This window comes from Leucopleurus acutus (assembly GCF_964270905.1).
Source record: "Leucopleurus acutus genome assembly, chromosome: 8".
NCBI lineage: Eukaryota > Metazoa > Chordata > Mammalia > Artiodactyla > Delphinidae > Leucopleurus > Leucopleurus acutus.
This window is the reverse complement of record NC_139151.1, coordinates 25,500,294-25,524,454: the sequence shown is the minus strand read 5'-3', so window position 1 is coordinate 25,524,454 and position 24,161 is coordinate 25,500,294. Positions and strand designations below refer to the sequence as shown.

Sequence of the window (24,161 nt, the reverse complement as noted above, 5' to 3'; positions counted from 1 at the left end):
TCATTGCCCCTGTCTAAATGCTTCTTAAATGTCAAAGCATAATGTGTTTGCTGCTTCCCTTATAAATAAACTAATAAATGTATTATCCAAGTAGAAAAAAATCTGAATTTTAAAAATAAATCTTGGAAAGTATATGAATTTAATCATTAAATTTTTATTTGAATAGTGATGTCATTAATAATTTAAGAGAAACTTGTCTCCTTTTCTTTGAAAGGAAAAGGATAAACCATTAATTTATTTATTATTTTAGTTGTACCACAGTCAGCTATTGCTCTCTAATCCCTCATATGAAATTTCCCTGGAATTAAAAATAGTGCCCTTTACTATAGCAATAGAATTTGGAATAATATCTATCCATGATAGATTTATACCCACTACCTTTGAAAAGCAGCATGATCTCTTCAAATAAAGAATGATGGAAAAGGGGGGATTTCCTAAGCGGTCCAGTGGTTGGGACTCTGTGCTTTCACTGCAGGGGGCGTGAATTCGATCCCTGGTCAGGGAACTGAGCTCCCACATGCCACGCGACCAAAAAAAAAAAAAAAAAAGAATGATGGAAAAGACCAGGGGCTCCACACTGCCTCACCACTGCTCAATGTGGGGAAATAATCTTGGTTTTTTTTTGCAACTTTATTGGAGTATAATTGCTTTACAATGGTGTGTTAGTTTCTGCTTTATAACAAAGTGAATCAGTTATACATATACATATGTTGCCATATCCCTTCCCTCTTGCGTCTCCCTCCCTCCCGCCCTCCCTATCCCACCCTTCTAGGTGGTCACAGCAACGAGCTGATCTCCCTGTGCTATGCGGCTGCTTCCCACTAGCTATGTATTTTACATTTGGTAGTGTGTATATGTCCATGCCACTCTTTCGCTTTGTCACAGCTTACCCTTCCCCCTCCCCATATCCTCAAGTCTGTTCTCTAATAGGTCTGTTTCTTTATTCCTGTCTTACCCCTAGGTTCTTCATGACTTTTTTTTTCTTAAATTCCATATATATGTGTTAGCATATGGTATTTGTCTTTCTCTTTCTGACTTACTTCACTCTGTATGACAGACTCTAGGTCCATCCACCTCATTACAAATAGCTCAATTTCGTTTCTTTTTATAGCTGAGTAATATTCCATTGTATATATGTGCCACATCTTCTTTATCCATTCATCCGATAATGAACACTTAGGTTGTTTCCATCTCCGAGCTATTGTAAATAGAGCTGCAGTGAACATTTTGGTACATGACTCTTTTTGAATTTTGGTTTTCTCAGGGTATATGCCCAGTAGTGGGATTGCTGGGTCATATAGTAGTTCTATTTGTAGTTTTGTAAGGAACCTCCATACTGTTCTCCATAGTGGCTGTACCAATTCACATTCCCACCAGCAGTGCAACAGTGTTCCCTTTTCTCCACACCCTCTCCAGCATTTATTGTTTCTAGATTTTTTGATGATGGCCATTCTTACCAGTGTGAGATGATATCTCATTGTAGTTTTGATTTGCATTTCTCTAATGATTAATGATGTTGACCATTCTTTCATGTGTTTGTTGGCAGTCTGTATATCTTCTTTCGAGAAATGTCTATTTAGGTCTTCTGCCCATTTTTGGATTGGGTTTTTTGGTTTTTTGTTATTGAGCTGCATGAGCTGCTTGTAAATTTTGGAAATTAATCCTTTGTCAGTTGCTTCATTTGCAAATATTTTCTCCCATTCTGAGGGTTGTCTTTTGGTCTTTTTTATGGTTTCCTTTGCTGTGCAAAAGTTTGAAGTTTCATTAGGTCCCATTTGTTTATTTTTGTTTTTATTTCCATTACTCTAGGAGGTGGGTCAGAAAGGATCTTGCTGTGATTTATGTCATAGAGTGTTCTGCCTATGTTTTCCTCTAAGAGTTTGATAGTTTCTGGCCTTACATTTTGGTCTTTAATCCATTTTGAGCTTATTTTTGTGTATGGTGTTAGGGAGTGATCTAATCTCATACTTTTACATGTACCTGTCCAGTTTTCCCAGCACCACTTATTGAAGAGGCTGTCCTTTCTCCACTGTACATTCCTGCCTCCTTTATCAAAGATAAGGTGACCATATGTGCGTGGGTTCATCTCTGGGCTTTCTATCCTGTTCCATTGATCTATCTTTCTGTTTTTGTGCCAGTACCATACTGTCTTGATTACTGTAGCTTTGTAGTATAGTCTGAAGTGAGGGAGCCTGATTCCTCCAGCTCCGCTTTTCATTCTCAAGATTGCTTTGGCTATTCGGGGTCTTTTGTGTTTCCATACAAATTGTGAAATTTTTTGTTCTAGTTCTGTGAAAAATGCCAGTGGTAGTTTGACAGGGATTGCATTGAATCTATAGATTGCTTTGGGTAGTAGAGTCATTTTCACAATGTTGATTTTTCCAATCCAAGAACATGGTATATCTCTCCATCTAATAATCTTGTTTTTCTAGAGGCCCACAAATGGTATCTTTGTATGATTTCACATTTCCAGTTCATGTATCAAGTCCTCTGTGGCCTCTTTTCCTAGTAGGATGCTCATTATTTAGAGGGGCCCATTTACTAGGCCAAATACCTGTTGACAAGTTAATTTCCAACTGACTGCCAGTGCCCCTAATTAGGAACTTCAACAGAGCAGCTAAAATTTTTTAAAATGTCATTTTAGAAAGTACATGAAATGCTGGAAACATTGAGCAGTCTGCTGTTCTTTATGGCCATTTAGATGAAAAGTGTTCTGTTTAGGAAAGTGATTTGATTCAAGAATTGTGATTATTTTGTATGTATCCTTCCTCACCAATAGTGTACTTCTTGTTTATTACAGGATTTCTTCAAGCAAGAATTAACTTTCATTAGCAAATTCATTGAAATTGTTCAAAATAAGCCGCTTTTCTCTTACTATTCCAAAAGAAGATGTCAGAGTCACAAATTTAAGATGATGGAGTAGTGTTGTACTACAGGTACCCACACCCCCTCATCCCAGAGGCAGGAGAGTACATGGTCCTAGGTGCATCTCCTGTTTCAGAGGCTTCATCCCTGCTGAATGGGTTCCTCTAACAAAGAAGCACAAGACAGGAGCTCACTTTTATTTGGTAGCAGAAATATGATTTATATTGAATAATTTATTTATATTGGGTGGCTATTCTTGTGCCAGCTAGAGGATGAATGTTAAATGATAAAAGTGATCATAATTGCCTTATGGAAGGATACTGCTATGAACTCAGCATAAACTTCACTCTGCAGCATATCAGTAAATGGCAGTAACAGAAAATGTTGGAAGTAGAACATGTGTAAGTAGCTCTTTTTATTAAATCAGATTCTTCCAGTGCTTAAGCAAGGCATTCATCTTTGGAAACTACAGTGGCTCCTTTTGGAACACAATAAAAAAGCTATGATTGAAAACACAGAAACAAACACAAAAAAACTGCTGTCTATACATATAGTTATTAAAAATCAGAGATGGTGGGGATTCCTTGGTGGTCCAGTGGTTAGGAGTCCACACTTTCACTGTTGGAGGGCCCTGGTTCAATCCCTGAGTTGAGGAACTAAGATCCAGCAAGCCACGCAGCACAGCAAAAAAAAAAAAAAAAAAAAAAAAAAAAAAAAAAACCAACCAAACGAACAAAAAACACACATGTAAAAAAATATAAGAGATGGTGATCAGTATTTTCTCCTTGTAGTCTTGAGAATTTGATTGTTGTTCCTACAAAATGTAGCAAATCTTTTCAATAGTGATTTGCGAATCTTCCATCAGAAATAAGAAAACTAAGTCTAGTGTTATGAAGAATAAAAGCAAAATATTCTTCTAAATAAAACTAAGATTATTGGTTTGATGATTCAGGCTAGGAGATAAAAACAAAACAAGCACAGCTATAAACCCTCTGAACACAGGGTTCAGATGGTGGAGAGAGTGTGGCAGTAATTCTTCTTCTAATAATAGGAACAGAAGGATAGGATTAAAGAAAGCAAATGGGATCTGCTACATAGGTACATCTGAGATGCCTTCACTCCAGGCACATGGTCAGAAACATAAAGGAAATAAAAGAAATTAAAAGGAGGAAAAGTACTATAAATCCAAAAGTTCCTATTCCTAAACTCAGATTGGAAAGGGATGCACTTTTCCTACCTTTTTCCCTCCCTCCCTTTCTCCCTCCCTCCCTTTCTTCCTTTCTTTCTTTTTCCCTAAACCAACTACTGATTAGCTTTAAAGCTTTAAAGATTCATTTCTTCCTTTAAGGGTAAACATGCCAAACCAATTTAACATTCTCCCCAAATATTTAATCATTTTGATTGTTCTCTGGACCTTAAGCAGTTTTCCCACAAATTGAGGCACTTAAATAGGACCAGACATTTAAGAAGTGATCTCTTGGTAGCACTTGATGGTGAAGAACAGCCATCCTGAGATGCTCATATGGAGGTTTTGCTGATCTGGTCCTTTCACGAGAAAGCAACTTGGGTACTTGTTCTCTCATCAAAATCGGGCTTCTGGGCTTCCCTGGTGGTGCGGTGGTTGAGAGTCCGCCTGCCAATGCAGGGAACACGGGTTCGTGGCCCGGTCCGGGAAGATCCCGCATGCCGCGGAGCGGCTGGGCCCGTGAGCCATGGCCGCTGAGCCTGCGCGTCCGGAGCCTGTGCTCCACAACGTAGAGGCCACAACAGTGAGAGGCCCGCGTACCGCAAAAAAAAATAAATAAATAAAATCGGGCTTCCAAAGTAAGGGGTAGCGCTGGTATTTCCATCTCTGACCATGCCTTACATTTACGATTGATCTAAGTGCAAAATAAACTGTATCTGTCAAGGCATTGTTTGGTCTGATGATCTGGCTTGAAAAAATATAATACATAGCATAGAAAGAAAGTACAGTGCCTAGCATACCAAGCTGTTTTTTAATGAAATATTTGTGGGCATGTTGGCCCATTACAAAAAAAAGGAAAAAATCAAAATATATCCTGGATAATAAATAACATTATCAGGACACTCACCCAGAAATTATGAAAGAGTAAGGAAGCAGTGTATAAATGTCATTTCACAATTGAAATGAGCATTTCTCTTTCATGATTTGTGTTATTGTTTCTGTGATTATGTGAGAGGGTTGTGATACACCTCACAGAGCATTGAGCCCTAAGAAATGATGCACCATCTCTAACCCCTCACTGTGGATTTCCACTGGGTTTCCCTGTCTTTGACAGTGTGAATACCCTCAGGGGAATTGAAAAAAAGAAAAAAGAAAAGCATAGAACATGATGTCTTTTCTCTCCTTTTATATAACACTGTCTTGATGCAAAACAATTCCCCAGGCATTTTCTTCTTATATGCAAGGAGGCCAGTGGGAGAAATTTTAGATGGGCTATAAGTCACTCACATCTGGATGCTTCCTGCCACCTAGGATGACACCTCTAGGTCTCAAGCCACATCTCTGTATAGTTCTGATGAAGAAGTTGCATAGGGGAAACTTTCTGTTTAATTTAATTGGCTTGTATCCTAAGTAGGTTGAATACAAAAATACTCCTTAAACTGTAATTAGAACCTTTTTCTCTAGGACGATTTAGTACTACAAGAACCTGATTATTATGGAGTCCTAATGCATAGACTTAAAATAGGCTTCATTTGAGAAGCTGGCCCACATACTGGGCAAACTTTACTGGAATTTGCACATGGGTATCATAAGGGCAGATATCATGGAAAGATTTATCCCTGACTTGTAATAGGATTAATGCCAACCAGTTATTAATATCATTACCATTTGGCTGATAACAAGTTAACAAGGATATTGCTCAATCTTTTCTTCTGTCATAGCTATCCAATAGTTGGAAGAATGGAAAACTTTTTCCAAGAGACCATGTTGTGGTTTTGTAAAATTTCTCTCATCTAATTAAAATGTTCCATTAATTATTTTCAGGGTTACTTTTTTTTGGAAGCTGATAATCTAAATCCTAACAGATCTTAGAACATATTTAACTAAAACAGTTGAATTTCAGACTTAACAACATAGTAAATCCATTTTTTGTCTTTCAGCAGAATATGACTTCACATAGAAACTTCATATGTACTTTTGTAATGATTTTTGGTGATCATTTTATACATTTTAATTGTAGTTATAACTTTCTTCTTAAATAAAATAATATATACATATTAAAAAAAGAAAGTATACTTAATCAGAAAAGAAAATAAAAATTACTCATAATTCCATTACCCAGAAAAACCACTGTTAATATTTTTGTTGTATATCCTGCCAGTCTTTTTCTCCTTGTTTATATATCATCATTAAATATTTTGTTTTATTTACTAAAGAAAAAATATATTATTCCATACATGTTCTTTCCAAACATTTTTCTATTTGATAAGCATATTATGGACATTTAGTTATTAGTTACTCCAGAATACAATTCTAATGCCTACAAAGGATTCTACCACATTTTAGTGTAGAAATTTAGTTACTTATATGTTTCCTCCATTCCCTGTGCATTTAAAAAAATTTTTTAACATGTTTACTGGAGTATAATTGCTTTACAGTAGTGTGTTAGTTGCTGCTTTATAACAAACTGAATCAGCTATACATATACATATATCCTCATATCTCCTCCCTCTTGTATCTCCCTCCCACCTCCCTATCCCACCCCTCTAGGTGGACACAAAACACCAAGCTGATCTCCCTGTGCTATGTGGCTGCTTCCCACTAGCTATCTGTTTTACATTTGGTAGTGTATATAAGTCCATGCCACTCTCTCACTTCATCCCAGGTTACCCTTCCCCCTCCCATGTCCCCAGGTCCATTCTCTACATCTGCATCTTTATTCCTGTCCTGCCCCTAGGTTCTTCAGAACCACTTTTTTTAGATTCCATATATATGTGTTAGCATACTATTTTTTTTTTCTCTTTCTGACTTACTTCACTCTGCATGACAGACTCTACATCCATCCACCTCCCTACAAGTAACTCAATTTTGTTTCTTTGTATGGCTGAGTAATATTCCATTGTATGTATGTGCCACATGGACACTTAGGTTGCTTCCATGTCTTGGCTATTGTAAATAGAGCTGCAGTGAACACTGTGGTACATGACTCTTTGAATTATGGTTTTCTCAGGGTATATGCCCAGTAGTGGGATTGCTGGGTCATATGATATTTCTTTTTAGTTTTTTAAGGAACCTTCATAGTGTTCTCCAAAGTGGCTGTATCAATTTATATTCCCACAAACAGTACAATGTAAATTTTCTCCACACCCTCTCTAGCATTTATTGTTTGTAGATTTTTTGATGATGGCCATTCTGACTGGTGTGAGGTGATACCTCATTGTAGTTTTGATTTGCATTTCTCTAATGATCAGTGATGTTGAGCATCCTTTCATGTGTTTGTTGGTAATCTGTATATCTTCTTTGGAGAAATGTGTCTTTAGGTCTTCTGCCCCTTTTTGGATTGGGTTGTTTGTTTTTTTGATATTGAGCTGCATGAGCTGCTTGTAAATTTTGGAGTTTCAGTCCTTTGTCAGTTGCTTCATTTGCAGATATTTTCTCCCATTCTGAGGGTTGTCTTTTCTTATTGTTTATGTTTTCCTTTGTTGTGCAGAAGCTTTTAAGTTTCATTAGGTCCCATTTGTTTTTATTTCCATTTCTGTAGGAGGTAGGTCAAAAAGGATCTTGCTGTGATTTATGTCATAGAGTGTTCTGCCTATGTTTTCCTCTAAGAGTTTTACAGTGTCTGGTCTTACGTTTAGGTCTTTAATCCATTTATTTGTTGTTTTTCCCTTGCTGCTTTTAATATTTTTTTCTTTGTATTTAACTTTTGATAGTTTGATTATTATCTGTCTTAGCATGTTTCTCCTTGGATTTATCCTGTATGGGACTCTCCGTTCTTCATGGGCTTGACTGACTATTTCCTTCCCCATATTAGGAAAGTTTTCAACCATAATCTCTTCAAATATTTTCTCAGTCCCTTTCTTTTTCTCTTCTTCTTCTGGGACCCCTATAATTCTAATTTTGGTTCGTTTAATGTTGTCCCAGAGGTCTCTGAGACTGTCCTCAATTCTTTTCATTCTTTTTTCTTTATTCTGCTCTGCAATAGTTATTTCCACTATTTTATCTTCCAGGTCACTTACCTGTTCTTCCTCCTCAGTTATTCTGCTATTGATTCCTTCTAGAGAATTTTTAGTTCCATTTATTGTGTTGTTCATCATTGTTTGTTTGCTCTTTAGTTCTTCTAGGTCTTTGTTAAACATTTCTTGTATTTTCTCCATCCTATTTCCAAGATTTTGGATCATCTTTACTATCATTACGCTGAAATCTTTTTCAGGTAGACTGCCTATTTCTTCTTCATTCTTTCGGTCTGGTGGGTTTTTACCTTTTTTCTTCATCTGCTGTGTGTTTCTCTGTCTTCTCATTTTGCTTAACTTACTGTGTTTGGGGTCTCCTTTTCACAGGCTGGAGGTTCGTAGTTCCCATTGATTCTGGTGTCTGCCCCCAGTGGCTAAGGTTGGTTCAGTGGCTTGTGTAGGCTTCCTGGTGGAGGGGACTGGTGCCTGTGTTCTGGTGGATGAGGCTGGATCTTGTCTTTCTGTTGGGCAAGACTGCATCTGGTGGTGTGTTTAGGGGTGTCTGTGACCTTATTATGTTTTTAGGCAGCCTCTCTGCTAACGGGTGGGGGTATGTTCCTGTCCTGCTCGTTGTTTGGCATAGCGTGTCCAGCACTGTAGCTTGCTGGTAGTTGAGTGGAGCTGGGTCTTAGCGTTGAGATGGAGATCTCTGGGAGAGCTTTCACCATTTGATATTACGTGGAGCCGGGAGGTCTCTGGTGGACCAGTGTCCTGAACTCGGGATTCCCACCTCAGAGGCACAGGCCTGACACCTGGCTGGAGCACCTAGAACCTGTCAGCCACATGGCTCAAAAGAAAAGGGAGAAAAAAAAAGAAAGAAAGAAAAAAATAAAATAAAGTTATTAAAATAAAAAATACTAAAAATTAAAAAGTAATAAAAGAAAGAAAGAAAGAAGAGAGCAACCAAACCAATAAACAAATCCACCAATGATAACAAGCACTAAAAAGTATACTAAAAAAAAAATTTTAAACAAACAAAAAAAAACAGACAGAATGCTAGAACAAATGGTAAAAGCAAAGCTATGCAGACAAAATCACACAAAGAAGCATACACATACACACAAAAAGAGAAAAAGGAAAAAAATATATATATATTAAAAAGAAAAAGGGAAGAGAGCAACCAAATCAATAAACAGATCTACCAATGTTAATAAACTGTAAATACTAAACTAAGATAAACATAAAACCAGAAACAAATTAGATGCAGAAAGCAAACTCCAAGTCTACAGTGGCTCCCAAAGTCCACTGCCTCAATTTTGGGATGATTCATTGTCTACTCAGGTATTCCAGAGATGCAGGGTACATCAAGTTGATTGTGGAGATTTAATCTGCTGCTCCTGAGGCTGCTGGGAGAGATTTCTTTTTCTCTTCTTTGTTCACACAGCTCCTGGGGTTCAGCTTTGGATTTGGCCCCGCCTCTGTGTTTAGGTCACTGGAGGGCTTCTGTTTTTTGCTCACACAGGAAGGGGTTAAAGGAGCCGCTGATTTGGGGGCTCTGGCTCCCTCAGGCTGGGGGGAGGGAAGGGTACACAATGTGGGGTGAGCCTGTGGCGGCAGTGGCCGGCGTGACGTTGCACCAGCCTGAGGTGTGCCGTGTGTTCTCCCAGGGAAGTTGTTCCTGGATCACAGGGCTCTGGCAGTGGTGAGCTGCACCGGCTCTCAGGAGGGGAGGTGTGGATAGTGACCTGTGTTTGCACACAGGCTTCTTGGTGACTGCAGCAGCAGCCTTAGTGTTTCATGCCCATCTCTTGTGTCCTCACTGATAGCCATGGCTCACGCCCATTTCTGGAACTTGTTTAGGCAGTGCTCTGAATCTCCTCTCCTCATGCAACCTGAAACAATGGTCTCTTGCCTCTTAGGCAGTTCCAGACTTTTTCCCAGACTCCCTCCCAGCTAGCTGTGGTGCACTAGCCCTCTTTAGGCTGTGTTCACGCAGCCAATCCCAGTCCTCTCCCTGGGATCTGACCTCCGAAGCTGGAGCCTCAGCTCCCAGCCCCCACCCGCCCTGGCAGTTGAGCAGACAAGCCTCTCAGGCTGGTGAGTGCTGATCAGCACTGATCCTCTGTGCGGGAATCTCTCTGCTTTGCCCTCTGCACCCCTGATGCTGCACTCTCCTCCGTGGCTCCGAAGCTTCCCCCGCTCCGCACCTCTGCCAGTGAAGGGTCTTCTACTGTGTGGAATCTTTTCCTCCTTCACAGCTCCCTCCCAGAGGTGCAGGTCCTGTCCCTATTCTTTGTCTCTTTTTCCTTTTTTCTTTTGACCTACCCAGGTAAGTTGGGAGTTTCTTACCTTTTGGGAAGTTTGAGGTCTTCTGCCAGCATTCAGTAGGTGTTCTGTAGGAGTTGTTCCACATGTTGATGTTTTCCTGATGTATTTGTGGGGAGGAAGGTGATCTCCATGTCTTACTCCTGCGCCATCTTGAAGGTCTCTGTCCCAGTGCATTTATATGATATAGACCATGATTTTGTATAAGTCAGTTGGAATTGTTATTTTTAACTCAGGCTGTTCAAGATATTGGAGCCAGAGCAATTTTACAAAGGAACACAATCAAAGTTTTGGTTCAAATTCAGGGATTAATCACATCATTGAGGATATTAATTAACTACACAAATTCATCTTAATGACCCTGGATCACCTTATGTTAGAGCTGGGGGGAATTAGTGAACATATGAGAAAAAGAAATATCTTTTAGAAATCACACCAATAGGAAGTAATATAAATAATTCTGCCTTCTAGGAAAATAATTCTGCCTTCTAGGAAAACTCTAGTGTTCAGAGAAGAAGGGTTGAATATAAATTCCTGGATGATGAGTCCTCTTTACTTCTACAGCTTGAGTCATTTTGAGATGCTGAGCAGTCCCATGAAGTAGTAGACACTCACATATTAAAAACTAAAAGTTGGCATAAAACACAAATTCACATGTGCCAGAAGCATTGTGAATAAGTGCATGATTGATGGCCGTATACTTTATAGTTTGTTAAGGTATTATTGGAGTGAGATAGGGTGTGCAATGAAGAAAACTTTGTTTAGCAGGAGTCAAGAACAAACTTGTCAAGAGGCGGAGTTTTTGGAAGGTTTATATCAGAGAATATTGAAGAACCCAAGGTCAACATGCTTGTTCAGTGAACTGTTGTGGAGGCATTCTGGCACATCCAAGAAGTACTGGGATTGGTCAGCAGAGAAGACGGTGGCCACACAACAAAGTCCTCAAAGAGGACAACAGTACCAAAAGGAAAGCAGAGGGAAGGGGGAAAAAAATGGGAGCAGGGGAAGAAATAACACAGAAGCCAAAAATAAGACACTAAGGAGAAGCTGGAAGTGAATTGGGGCTGGCTGAGAGGCTATTCGTGGGGGCAGAAGATGGGAGATGCCACAGCATACCCTTTCCCTGTGTCTATGGGGGACAGCTTCTAAAACACAAGTGTTCTGTTTTTGAGGTACTGATTTGCTTTGAAAATATTTTTAGGCAAAGGTAGGAAAAGAATGGATCCCTGTGCTTCACTCTTAGTTTGTTGGTGTGTCAAATTTACTAGAATAGGGAATTCTGGAGCTTGCAGTCATAGTAAGTGTGTGCTTACAGACCTTGGGCTTCCCTCCCAATGATGGGTTTTGTAGCTACCTCAAATAAAATAACATGGGGTTAGAATAATGAAATATGCTTGTAAACCCAGAAGTCTAATGATTGATTTTCTTCTGGGCTTCTTTGCTTGCTGGTGGTGGCTGCTTTCTATTCTCTTAAAGAGTTCTATTGGAAGAGTGCTATCTTTTGTTTTTGACAGAATGCTGATCCAGGTGTGCCTGTATTTTTACTGTAAATTTTTGTGGCGTTGCCTGAAATTTGTAATGAGAAAGCTGACTGGAAGATGTGAACTGCAACGGATCTGTTACAATACCAAGCCTGGAGCTTCTAGAACTATGAAAATCGGTAAGCATGAAACAAAGCAGTAAGCAAAATGTAGGCTTTCTGGGATTGAGGATACACTGTTATTTTTCAGTATAGTAATTGTAAACCAGTTGTAAAAGATAATTTTTGAATGGCTTTTTAAATCATCTCTTTTCCAGAAACATCACTGAGGGATTCAAAAAGTAAGGTAAGTAAAATTGTTCCTATATTTTTCAGCAACTTTTCAATTGAAGACTTACATCCATCATCAAAAAGTAAAAATTTTAAGAAACAAAAAGATACTTTTGGCTATGAATACTAATGCAAACTGAGAAGAATGAATTGTTTTCCCATCACAAACCACTGTACTTTTTACATGAGAGCAGCCACTCAAGAATTTCTAGGCAGATTTATGACACACATATTACTTCATTGTTGAATTAATCCTTTTTTATACCTCTTTCCAAATCATAAAATAAATATTCCTTGAAAATAAGAGCAGTGGTAACTCTCTGGTATTTCATCAATATCCAAATCATTTAACTTTATACTCAAGATTTTCCAAGAAAATCAAAGAAGCCACTATGCTAGCATTTATAGCACATAGTTAAGCATCCACATAAGAAAGAAAAATCTGCTTCTCAAGATTCTTGAATATTTAATTTAATTTTGGCATCCTTAGGACTATATCCCCCATGTACTTCACACAGTCATAGACATAATGCCCATTAACAATGGAAGCCATGTGTGTTGAGTGAGAAAAGGAAAATATAATATTTCTATGAAGTAGCTTAAAACAGATGAAGATGGTAAAAAAAACGTACGTAGTTTTGTTTTGTTATGTTAATTACCTTAATCAGGAAAATTGTACTACCCCCACTGTGAAAATATCAAATTTACTAGAATTCAAATACTACATGAATTTTTTGCCTTTAGTTTAGTTCCTTATCTTCATATAGAAGCTTTAAACAAACATTTGAGGCCCCTATTTAAATAGACCCCACTTAAGACACCAGTGTTCATGACAAAGCAACTGATTGAAACATGTTTTCCAGCTACTGCAGACTTCAGTGAGTGTTCATCCTGATGCTATTGAAAAAACTATAGAAGACATTATGGAACTGAAAAAAATTAACCCTGACATAAATCCACAGTAAGAATATGTTTATTATGTTGTAAATATAAAACAGAAGTCACATGCCACATATTTAGTAGTTCTAAATACTCAAACTATGCTCTCGCATGCTCTTTCTCCCTCTCTCTCTTTCCTGCCCCAAATAATCATCTGCATGTTGTGACTTTCAGATGAAAAATAAAGAAAAAAGATGCCTTTTTATTATTTGTAAATAGCAGCAGCTTTGTACTTCTGTTGTGATTTATGCTTATGCTTCTGAAATGCAATGAATGTAAGAAATCTGGTGCATGCCCCTGATATCAGAAGGTGAAATAAAGGGAGCCCATTCATCAACAGTCGCTCCATATGATGCCTGTATTTTACATTAACAGTAAATGTTCAGATTGTAAATGTGCCTGAGCTGATTCTGCTCCATAAAGAATGTTTCTTCAGTTCATGACAGGCTGATGATCTTGGAGACAGTTTCTACCTGCTTGTGAAGAAGACAGGCATGTGTGGGAGAGAGAGATAGACAGTTTTTATATGAAGACTTTAGAACTTTGTAATTTAATCATCTCATCTTGGAAGTATTAAAATGCATTTGGCGAGGTACATGACATTTAAAATTAGTTTTATATTTTCCATTGTGTACAGGAATTTTTCTGTAAAATTTTAGGCTTAGGATATTGGGTAGAATAAATTCTGTATGCAGATATATTCAGGTAAAGTTTAGGTAAGTAACAAACTGTCTTTTAGATGTGTATACTTAAGAACTTCAGATGTTATCACTAAAGAAAGCTTTTACTTGCCAAAGATGAGGAGCTGTAGTCAAAGGGAATTTCAGAGTGCACTTTGCATAGGTCTGTATCTTGAAGGGATTCTAGTACTAGCTGATTGAGGCTCATCACAAAACTCCATTTCCATGTAGTCTCCATAGTATTCTTCTGTAGAAGCTTCAGCTAATTAGCTGCCTTTTCCTTATTCAGCCATTAAATGTGATTTAATTATATAGTAAATGTCTTTTTGAAACCTTCTGACATATTTTATTTCTCTGGGAAGCTGGTAAGAATGAAATTCATTTTAAATTAAGTTGAACCAAAAATTTATGATTACAATTAGGCATGAGAGATATATTAGACCTATAATCATATTTAGAGATTGGGTTAGATTTAATAGCAAATCTTTTCTGTCTCTTTTATGAAAGTTATATACTTCATTCAAAGGTGTTTCCTTACCATCTATTCTTTTGATTTCCTTTAGGGAGAAAAAAACCCTTATAGGTAGTAGATTGTGTTTTTTAAAGCTCAATATGGATTTTAGTGGGGGTTTTTTCCAGGTTGACATTGACATAATGTGATTTTTTTTTAATTGAATAATTTTCTGGAAAAAAATCAAGAAATAGAGAGGGCTAGGGGAAATACCTTGTAATTTATCAAGCCATTACTACTACTAACCTTACTTTGTTTTATACATTTTTTTCAGGTGCCACTTACAGTGGTGATAAGAATTACTACAGTAAAATTGAATTGGGTCCCTTGTTTTCTTCTTTTTTATTTCTACCGCTCCCTTCTTTCCCTCAAAATTAACTCTCTTCTCAGTCCTGTGTTGATTTTATGGGTGACCACTGTGCCCTTTTCCTAAATATCTGATTTAGCTTTTTTTAATTGAACATTCAATTTTATTTAAGTTTAGTATTCTGGGTTATCTGACACTGCCTTCTATGTTGGGAGTAAGCATACAATCCTAAAACTTAAATTTTTCTATTGCCCCCAACTTTAGACTTAACCTCTATACATCTCATCCCCCCCAAAAAAGATGATTATGACACTGTCATTGTGATTACGGTGACCCCCCCAACTCCAACAAAAAACGCTTAAATTTAGTGAGTGAATTAGAAGTTGGAGTATATTGAACAGTAACTCTTAGGCTGAATCATATGCAATTGCTATTGTTGAATCACAAAAGTGAATAACTATAAAATTAGCAGGAGAAAATAACCATGAAATACTACCTTTAGATTAAAAAATGCCATCAAATGAGTACAGGAAGATAATTTATGTAACAGTAGTTTATAGGAAAAAAGGATCTTGGTGATTATTTAGCCACCTGTTTAATAAACTTGTAATGTTATGTGACTGCTTAAAGAGACCCTATTTTACTTTCTGTGTTGTAGGAGAGAAAAACAGCATTCAGATCACAGGAAGTAATGATCCTCTCTATGTCACGCTTGCCAGATTCTTTTTTGTTCCAGTGATACGTTTTAAGGGGACTGTTAATCATACAAACTGTGCATTCAAGAAGACTGAGCAAGATAGTAAAACATCTGAAAACCATGTCCCATGAGAAGGAATTGAAGGAAGAGGGGAGTTTTTTTGTTCGTTGTTTGTTTGTTTTTAACCCTGGAGATGAGACTAGAAGAAAGAATTCTTCCTGTCTTAAAATGAATAGGCATGGTAGGGAAAAGTGGAAATGAATTTGCTCTGAGAACAGTGTTTGAACCACTTGGTAATAAAGAAAGCAGATTTTGTTTCAGCATAAGAATAGGCATTCAGACAAGTAGAGCAGTCAGAATGGAATGGGAAATTTTGTAAAGTACTGAGTTCTTTCTCTTGGCCTTGCCTTATCTGTCAGGGGTGCTCTGCAAGCAGAGGTATTTTTATTGTTGTGGTTTTTATTTGTTTCAAAATTTTTCTTACCCCTAAGCCCCTGAGGGCTATTTATCTCTCTCTCACTGACACCTCCCCACACACACCCTTCTGAAGTGTTTCTGATATATCTACCTAGGGGAGCTAAATGATCCCTAAGAAACCATGATCACCTATATTTTCTACATCTTTCAAGTCACTTGCATAAAGAGCTCCCTTGTTTTTAAGCCATATTATTGCAATTTGCCTTGAAAAGGCTGGAATGAGAGGTAAATTTTAGCCAAGTTCCACAGCTGTCCATGTGGAGCTTCAGTTAAAAATTGTGCTTCTATTAGAAAAATCCTATTTGAGCAATTTCCAAATATTACATAAATATGAAAAGTCCTATTGTACATACATCAAGTGAACAAATGCCAGAGAATGTGGGTTTTTTTCCCTCATGTGTGCTTCTTCTATTTTTTAACATGTTAGGCTGGGAATCTCTCTTCAAGCTTGCCTTCTGCAAATTGTTGGGTACAGAAACCTTATTGCGGATGTGGAAAAACTGCGCAGAGAGCCCTATGACTCTGATAATCCCCAACATGAAGAAATGCTTTTGAAGGTTAGTCCTTGAACACATTTCAGTTCTTCACTTAGGTCAGCTAATGTTTGCCAAGCTCCTGCTGTGTGCTAGGCACTGCTCTGGACATGGCGGGGCACAAAGGTGAATACGACATGGACACTGAACTAATTGGTAAAGCCTACATTTTCTTGCTGGTTCAGATGTTGGAGGTAAATTTTTCAATAGAAAATTCATGTGAGAAGTTAAATATAAAGCCAATTTTCATTTGGAATCTGAGAAAGCATCAGAGGTGATTTCTATGGCCTCTCACGTTTGGCTCAAGTTTAGGTTGTTTAACTGTGTTGAAAGCCAATAGGAGAAATAGAATTTGTCAAAGAGTGACCTAGGATTTCCATTTACGACTTTCAATAGACATCAAAGAAGATGAAGTTGGTTTCTGCTTCCACAATAGCTCCCTAGGGAAATTACCCAAGATCTTAATGCTGATTATTTATTCATGTAACTTAAGTATTAGAAGAGTAAGTAAAGGTTTACATATGGTGTATTAGAGTTGCTTGAAGAATAATATGCAGTTATAAATACTCCTTCTTGGCTGTCAAACAAAACCTTAAAAATCTGATCTGATAGTGTATTATGACACATCAATAAAACTTTAAAAAATTAAGACAAACCTTTAGAACTACTAATCTGAAATGTTTTATAAATTCATTTCTGAAAATAGATGCTTTTTAGGATGGAGTGCTTCTTTGTCCTTTCCTAGAATTCAAAAAGGCAGTAATGAAATTGGAGGAATACATTTGTTTAGTTGCCTTTATTTTATTGAAAGATGTAAATAGAAGCTGCCATTTAAAAAATGTATCCTGTTGCGTTTTTGTGTGGAGTGTGTATTTTTGTGTATGTAGGTACTTAAGCAGATGATTCAGTTGTCTCTACTAATTAGTGCTAGACCTGATGTCAATCATTAAAATTAAAGAGGCCTGGGCTTCCCAGGTGGCACAGTGGTTGAGAGTCCGCCTGCCGATGCAGGGCACACGGGTTCGTGCCCCGGTCTGGGAAGATCCCACGTGCCGCGGAGCGGCTGGGCCCGTGAGCCATGGCCGCTGAGCCTGCGCGTCCGGAGCCTGTGCTCTGCAATGGTAAGAGGCCTGCGTACCGCAAAAAAAAAAAAAAAGAAAGAAAAAGAAAAGAGGCCTCATTCTTACCAATGGTTTCTTCTTCCCTTTCTCCTCTGCTTAATTTTAGCCAACCTACTGGCTGAGCTTTATCTCTTTGATTGCTTTTTTATGTTCTGATAGAGATAGTCAAGTTTAATAAAACGAACTCAAGGTGGGAAATAAGAGGTGATATAAAGAGAAAAGAGGTGTTATAATTAACAGACTGGCCACAGCTCCAGAACAATTCATTAAAATGGCTGAAATGCCCTCTGAATCAATGACATTTGGGTACCTGCTATATGTCATCTTAGTTGATCTGTTGTATGTGTGCTGGCACATAGGTTTTCAACAAATATGATTGAATGCATGACTTATTGAAGTCATTAGATACAGGTCAAGAACTTTTAAGATATGACTTTTACCTGTGGTCACAATTTGAGTATGTAGGTATTATTTTTTATAGTCACAGCTATAAGAGGTAGGCAAGATGACAGTTCTTTATTTTTTTCATCATTAACTTTATTTAAAAAACATTTTTATTGAGGTACAGATGGTGTACAATATTGTATATTTCAGGTTATACAGCATAGTGATTCATAATTTTTAAAGGTTATACTCCATTTATACTTATAAAATATTGGATATATTTTCTGTGCTGTACAAAATATCCTTGTAGTTTATTTTATACATAGTTGTTTGTACCTCTTAATCCCCTACCCCTGTCTTGACCCTCCATGCTTCCCTCTCCCAATTGGTAACCACTAGTTTGTTCTCTATATCTGTGGGTCTATTTTTTTTGGTTTTATTTACTAGTTTGTTTTATTTTTTTAGGTTCCATATATAAGTGATATCATGCAGTATTTGTCTTTATCTGTCTGACTTATTTCACTTAGCATAGTACCTCCAAGTCCATCCATGTTGCTGCAAATGGCAAAATTTTATTCTTTGTAGGGCTGAATATATATACCACCATTATATATATACACCACATTTTTTTTTTTTAAATAAATTTATTTATTTATTTTTGGCTGCATTGGGTCTTCGTTGCTGTGTGCGGGGTTTCTCTAGTTGTGGCGAGCAGGGGCTACTCTTCATTGTAGTGTGTGGGTGTCTCATTGTGGGTGGCTTCTCTTGTTGTGGGGCATGGGCTCTAGGCACGTGAGCTTCAGTAGTTGTGGCACACAGGCTCAGTAGTTGTGGCTCGTGGGCTCTAGAGCACAGGTTCAGTAGCTGTGGCACACGAGCTTAGGTGCTCCGCAGCATGTGGGATCTTCCCTGACCAGGGCTTGAACCCTTGTCCCCTGCATTGGCAGGCAGATTCTTAACCACTGCACCACCAGGGAAGTCCCTATAACCACATATTCTTTATCCATTTATCTGCTGATGGACACTTAGGTTGCTTCCATATCCTGGCAACTGTAAATAATGCTGCTATGAACATTGGGGTGCATGTATCCTTTCAAAGTAGTGTTTTCAATTTTTTCAAATATATACCCAGGAGTGGAATTTCTGGGTCATATAGTAGCTTTATTTTTAGTTTTCTGAAGCTGCCATACTATTCTCCACAGTGACTGCACCAATTTATATTACTACCAACAGTGTACAAGGGCTCCCTTTTCTCCACATCCTCATCAACATTTATTATTTGTGGTCTTTCTGATGATAGCCATTTTGACAGGCATGAGGTGATATTTCATTGTGGTTTTGACTTGCATTTCTCTGATGATTAATGATGTTGAGCATCTTTTCAGTGCCTGTTGGCCAAATTTATGTCCTCTTAGGAAAAATATCTATTCAGGTCTTCTGCCTATTTTTTAATCGGGTTTATTTTTTAAGTTTTATTTTTATTGAAGTATAGTTGATTTACAATGTTGTGTTAGTTTCTGGTGTACAGCAAAGTGATTCAGTTTCATATATATATGTATACACACACACTCACGTATATATATATTCTTTTCCATTGTGGTTTATTACAGCGTATTTAATATAGCAGTAGGAACTTGTTTATCCATTCCATATATGATAGTTTGCATCTGCTAATCCCAAACTCCCAATCAATCCCTCCCCTACCACAATCTGTTCTCTATGTCTGTGAGTCTGTTTCTGTTTTATAAATAAGTTCATTTGTGTCATATTTTAGATTCCACATATAAGTGATATCATATGGTATTTGTCTTTGTCTGACTTACTTCACTTAGTATGATAATCTCTAGGTGCATCCATGTTGCTGCAAATGGCATTATTTCATTCTTTTTTATGGCTGAGCTGTATTCTGTCTTTATCCACTCATCTGTCAATGGACACTTAGGTTGCTTCTGTATCTTGGCTGTTGTAAATATTGCTGCTATGAACATCGGGGTTCATGTATCTTTTTGAATTATAGTTTTGTCCAGATATATGCCCAGGAGTGGGATTACTGGATCCTATAACAACTCTATTTTTAGTTTTTTGAGGAACCTCTGCACTGTTTTCCAAGGTGGCTGCACCCGTTTACGTTCCCAGCAACGATGTAAGAGGGTTCCCTTTCCTCCACACCCTCTCCAGCATTTGTTATTTGTAAAGATTTTAATGATGACCATTCTGACTGGTGTAAGGTGATACCTCATTGTAGTTTTGATTTGCATTTCTCTAGTAATTAGCGATGTTGAGCATCTTTTCATGTGCCTATTGCCCATCTGTATGTCTTCCTTGGAGAAATGTCTGTTTAGATCTTCTGCCCATTCTTTGGTTGGGTTGTTTGTTGTTTTGTCATTGAGTTGTATGAGCTGTTTGTATATTTTGGAAATTGAGCCCTTGTCGGTCACATTGTTTGAAAATATTTTCTCCCAGTACATAGGTTGTCTCTTCATTTTGTTTATGTTTTCCATTTTTGGGCAAAGCTTATAAGTTTGATTATCCCCATTTATTTATTTTTGCTTTTACTTCTATTGCCTTGGGAGACTGCTGGTGCTGGACTTATGTTTGTTGAGAGTTTTTTTTTATTACTGATTCAATTTCATTACTGGCAATTGATCTGTTCACATTTTCTATTTCTTCCTCATTCAGTCCTGGGAGATTGTACATTTCTAGGAATTTGTCCATTTCTTCTAGGTTGTTCATTTTATTGCCATACAGTTATTCATAGTAGTCTCTTACGATTCTGTATATTTCTGTGATGTCAGTTTTAATTACTCCTATTTCATTTCTGATTTTATTGATTTGGGGCCCTTCTCTTTTTTTCTTGGTGAATCTGGCTAAAGGTTTATCTATTTGTTTATCTTTTCAAAAATCCAGCTCTTAGTTTAATTGATCTTTTCTATTGTTTCTTTAGACTCTATTTCATTTATTTCTGCTCTGATCATCATAATTTTTCTTCCCTTCTACTAACTTTGGGTTTTATTTGTTCTTTCTCTAGTTCTTTTGGTGTAAGGTTGTTTATTTAAGATTTTTCTTGTTTCCTGAGGTAAACTTGTATTGCTATAAACTTTCCTCTTAGAACTGCTTTTCCTGTAGATTTTGGTTCATTGGGTTTTCATTTTCATTTGTCTCCAGGTACTTTTTAATTTCCTCCTTTATTTCTTCAGTGATCCATTGGTTTTCAGTAGCATATTGTTTAGCCTCCATGTGTTTGTGTTTTTTGCAGTTTTTTTCTTGTAGTTGATTTCTAGTCTCATAGCACTGTGGTTGGAAAAGATGCTTGATATGATTTCAATTTCCTGAAATTACTGGGGCTTGTTTTGTGCCCAGCATGTGATCTATCCTAGAGAATGTTCCACGTGCACTCAAAAAGAATGTGTATTCTGCTGCTTTTGGATGGAATGCATTGTGTGTGTGTGTGTGTGTGTGTGTGGTGTGTATACACATACACACACATATATGGATATATATATACATATATATATATATATGCATATATATAAAGTCCATGTGTCTAATGTGTCTTTTAAGTCCAGTGTATCCTTATTGATTTTCTGTCTGGGATCTGTCCATTGATGTAAATGGGGTGTTAAAGTCCCTTATTATTATTGTGTTACTGTCAATTTCTCCCTTTACATTGTTAATATTTACTTTATGTATCTAGGTGCTCTTATGTTGGGTGCAAATATATTTACATTTGTTATATCTCATTCTTGGATTGATCTCTTGATCATTATGTAATGTCCTTCCTTGTATCCTATACCAGTATTTTAAAGCCTATTTTGTCTGATATAAATATTGCTACCCCAGCTTTCTTTTGATTTCCATTTGCATGGAATACCTTTTTCCACCACTCACTTTCAGTCTGTGTGTGTCATTAGATCTGAAGTGAGTCTCTTGTAGGCAATATATACAGGTCTTGTTTTTGTACCTATTCAGCCATTCTATATATTTTGATTAGAGCATTTATTCCATTTACATTTAAAGTAATTGTTGATAGGTGTGTTCTTTTTGCCATTTTGTTAATTGTTTGGGGGTTTGTTTTGTAGTTCTTTTTTGGTCCTTTCTTCTTGATCTCTTCTTTTGTGATTTGATGACTATTTTTAGTGTTATGTTTTGATTCCTTTTTCTTTTTTGTGTATATCTATTATAGAGTTTTGGTTTGTGGTTACCATGAGGTTTTTATATTTTATGTATTATATATATGCACTTGATCGTTTTAAGTTGCTGATCTCTTAATTTCAAATGCATTTTAACAACCCTGCATTTGTACTCTCCTCCCCTCATGATTACTGTTTTTGAAATCATATTTTACATCTAATTGTTTTTGTATCCCTTAACTGCTTATTGTGGATGTAGATGATTTTACTACTTTTGCCTTTTAACCTTCCCACTATCTTTGTGTGTAGATGATTTCCTATCTTTACTGTACATTTGCCTTTACCAATGAGCTTTTTCCTCTTGTAATTTTCATGTTTCTAGTTGTAGCCCTTTCTTTTTCACTTACAGAAGTCCTTTTAACATTTCTTGCAAAGCTGGTTTGATGCTGCTGAACTCTTTTAGCTTTTCCTTGTCTATAAACCTTTTGATTTCTCCATCAAATCTGAATGAGAGCCTTGCCAGATACAGTATTCTTGGTTACAGGTTCTTCCCTTTCATTACTTTAAATATATCATGCCAGTCCCTTCTGGCCTGCAGAGTTACTGCTGAAACATCAGCTGACAGACTTATGGGAGTTCCCTCGTATGTAATGTGTTGCTTTTCCCCTGCTGCTTTTAATATTTAATCCTGTATGGAACTCTCTGTGCTTCCTGAACTTGGGTGACTGTTTCCTTTCCCAGGTTAGGGAAGTTTTCATCTATTATGTCTTCAACTATGTCCTCAGCCAGCCCCTTTCTCTCTCTGTTCTCCTTCTGGGACCCCTATAATGCAAATATTAGTGGTTACCATGAGGTTTTTATATTTTATGTATTATATATATGCACTTGTGCTTGATGTGGTCCCAGAGGTTCTTATTGAACTGTCCTCATTTCTTTTCATGCTTTTTTTTTGTCTTTTCAACATCAGTGATTTACACACTCTGTATTCCAGCTCACTGATCCATTCCTCTGTATCATTTAGTCTGCTGTTTATTCCTTATAGTGTATTTTTCATTTCAACTACTATATTCTTCACCTCTAGTTTTTCTTTATATTTCCTAACTCTCTGTTAAAAACTAACTTCTTGCTGTGTGCAGCCATTCTTCTCCCAAGTTCTTTGATCATCTTTATAATCACTACCCTGCATACCTTCTCAAGTAGATTGGCTATTTCCACTTCACTTATTTCTTCTTCTGGAGCTATATCTTGTTCCTTCATTTGGAACATGTTCCTTTGTCGCCTCATTGTGACTTCGTTGGTGTTTTTATTTTTTTTGTTGTTTTGTTTTGTTTTGTTTTTTTATGGTACGCGGGCCTCTCACTGTTGTGGCCTCTCCCGTTGCTGAGCACAGGCTCAGCGGCCATGGCTCACGGGCCCAGCCGCTCCGCGGCATGTGGGATCTTCCCGGACCGGGGCACGAACCCGTGTCCCTTGCATTGGCAGGTGGACTCTCAACCACTGCGCCACCAGGGAAGCCCGGTGTTTTTATTTTTATGAACATGGTAGGTTAGTTACATTTCCCAACCTTGGAGTCGTGGCTTTTTGTAGGAGATGTCCTATGTATCCCAGCAGCAAACTTCCCTCTCTTTACCTGAGCTATATATGCTCTAGGGGTTCCCCCTATGAGGACTGCATGGGTCTTTCTGTTGTGGTGGGCTGACTATGTGGGCAATCTGTTAGGCTTGGTTGGCCAATGATCTGGTTGGTTACCAGACTCTGCCTTGTGTGGGGGCTGTTGGCTGCTGGTTGGTGGGACTAGTTCAGAAGGCAGCTGGCTACAAAATCCTGGGTGGCCCTGAGGCTAGTCCTGGCACACTGCTGAGTGGAGTCAAGTTCCAAGAGTCTGGTTGCAGGGCGCAGGGGTCCCAGAGCTGGTGTCAGATTGCTGGTGGATGGGGCCAGTTCCTGATACAGTTGGGTGCAGGGTCTGGGGCATCCTGAAGCTTATATTGGCCTTCTCATAGCTGACCCCAGTGTGGGGCCTGGCCTACTGGTAGGCAGGCCAGGTACGCAGGCTGAGGAACTGTGGTTTTCTTGTGACTGTTGTCTGCCCCCTGGTGGGTGAGACTTCTCTGGAAGCTAGAGCAGATACCCTGGAGAGCAGGGCCGGGGCCCAGGTGATTCTTGGACTGGTGCCTGCCCAGTGGTTGGTGGAGCTGGATCCTTGGCTCTCTGGTGGGCATGACCATATCCAGAAGCAGCTG

The 24,161-nt window shown here is 37.9% G+C and overlaps 1 protein-coding gene across 2 annotated transcripts in view; it reads left to right on the top strand.

Moving 5' to 3' along the window:
- The window catches only part of ELMOD1 (ELMO domain containing 1), a gene marked incomplete at both ends in the record, with an annotated part of 76,306 nt that overhangs the window by 19,600 nt on the left and 32,545 nt on the right, over positions 1-24,161 (top strand). Inside the window, 4 exons of one of the 2 annotated variants that reach the window (XM_082843909.1) lie at positions 11,844-11,989; positions 12,127-12,155; positions 13,003-13,100; positions 16,178-16,307. In XM_082843909.1, the coding sequence (XP_082700035.1) occupies positions 11,844-11,989; positions 12,127-12,155; positions 13,003-13,100; positions 16,178-16,307 (403 nt within the window). Of the gene's footprint in view, positions 1-11,712; positions 11,990-12,126; positions 12,156-13,002; positions 13,101-16,177; positions 16,308-24,161 lie in introns of those variants that run through there. The other variant, XM_082843908.1, reaches the window with a different exon arrangement.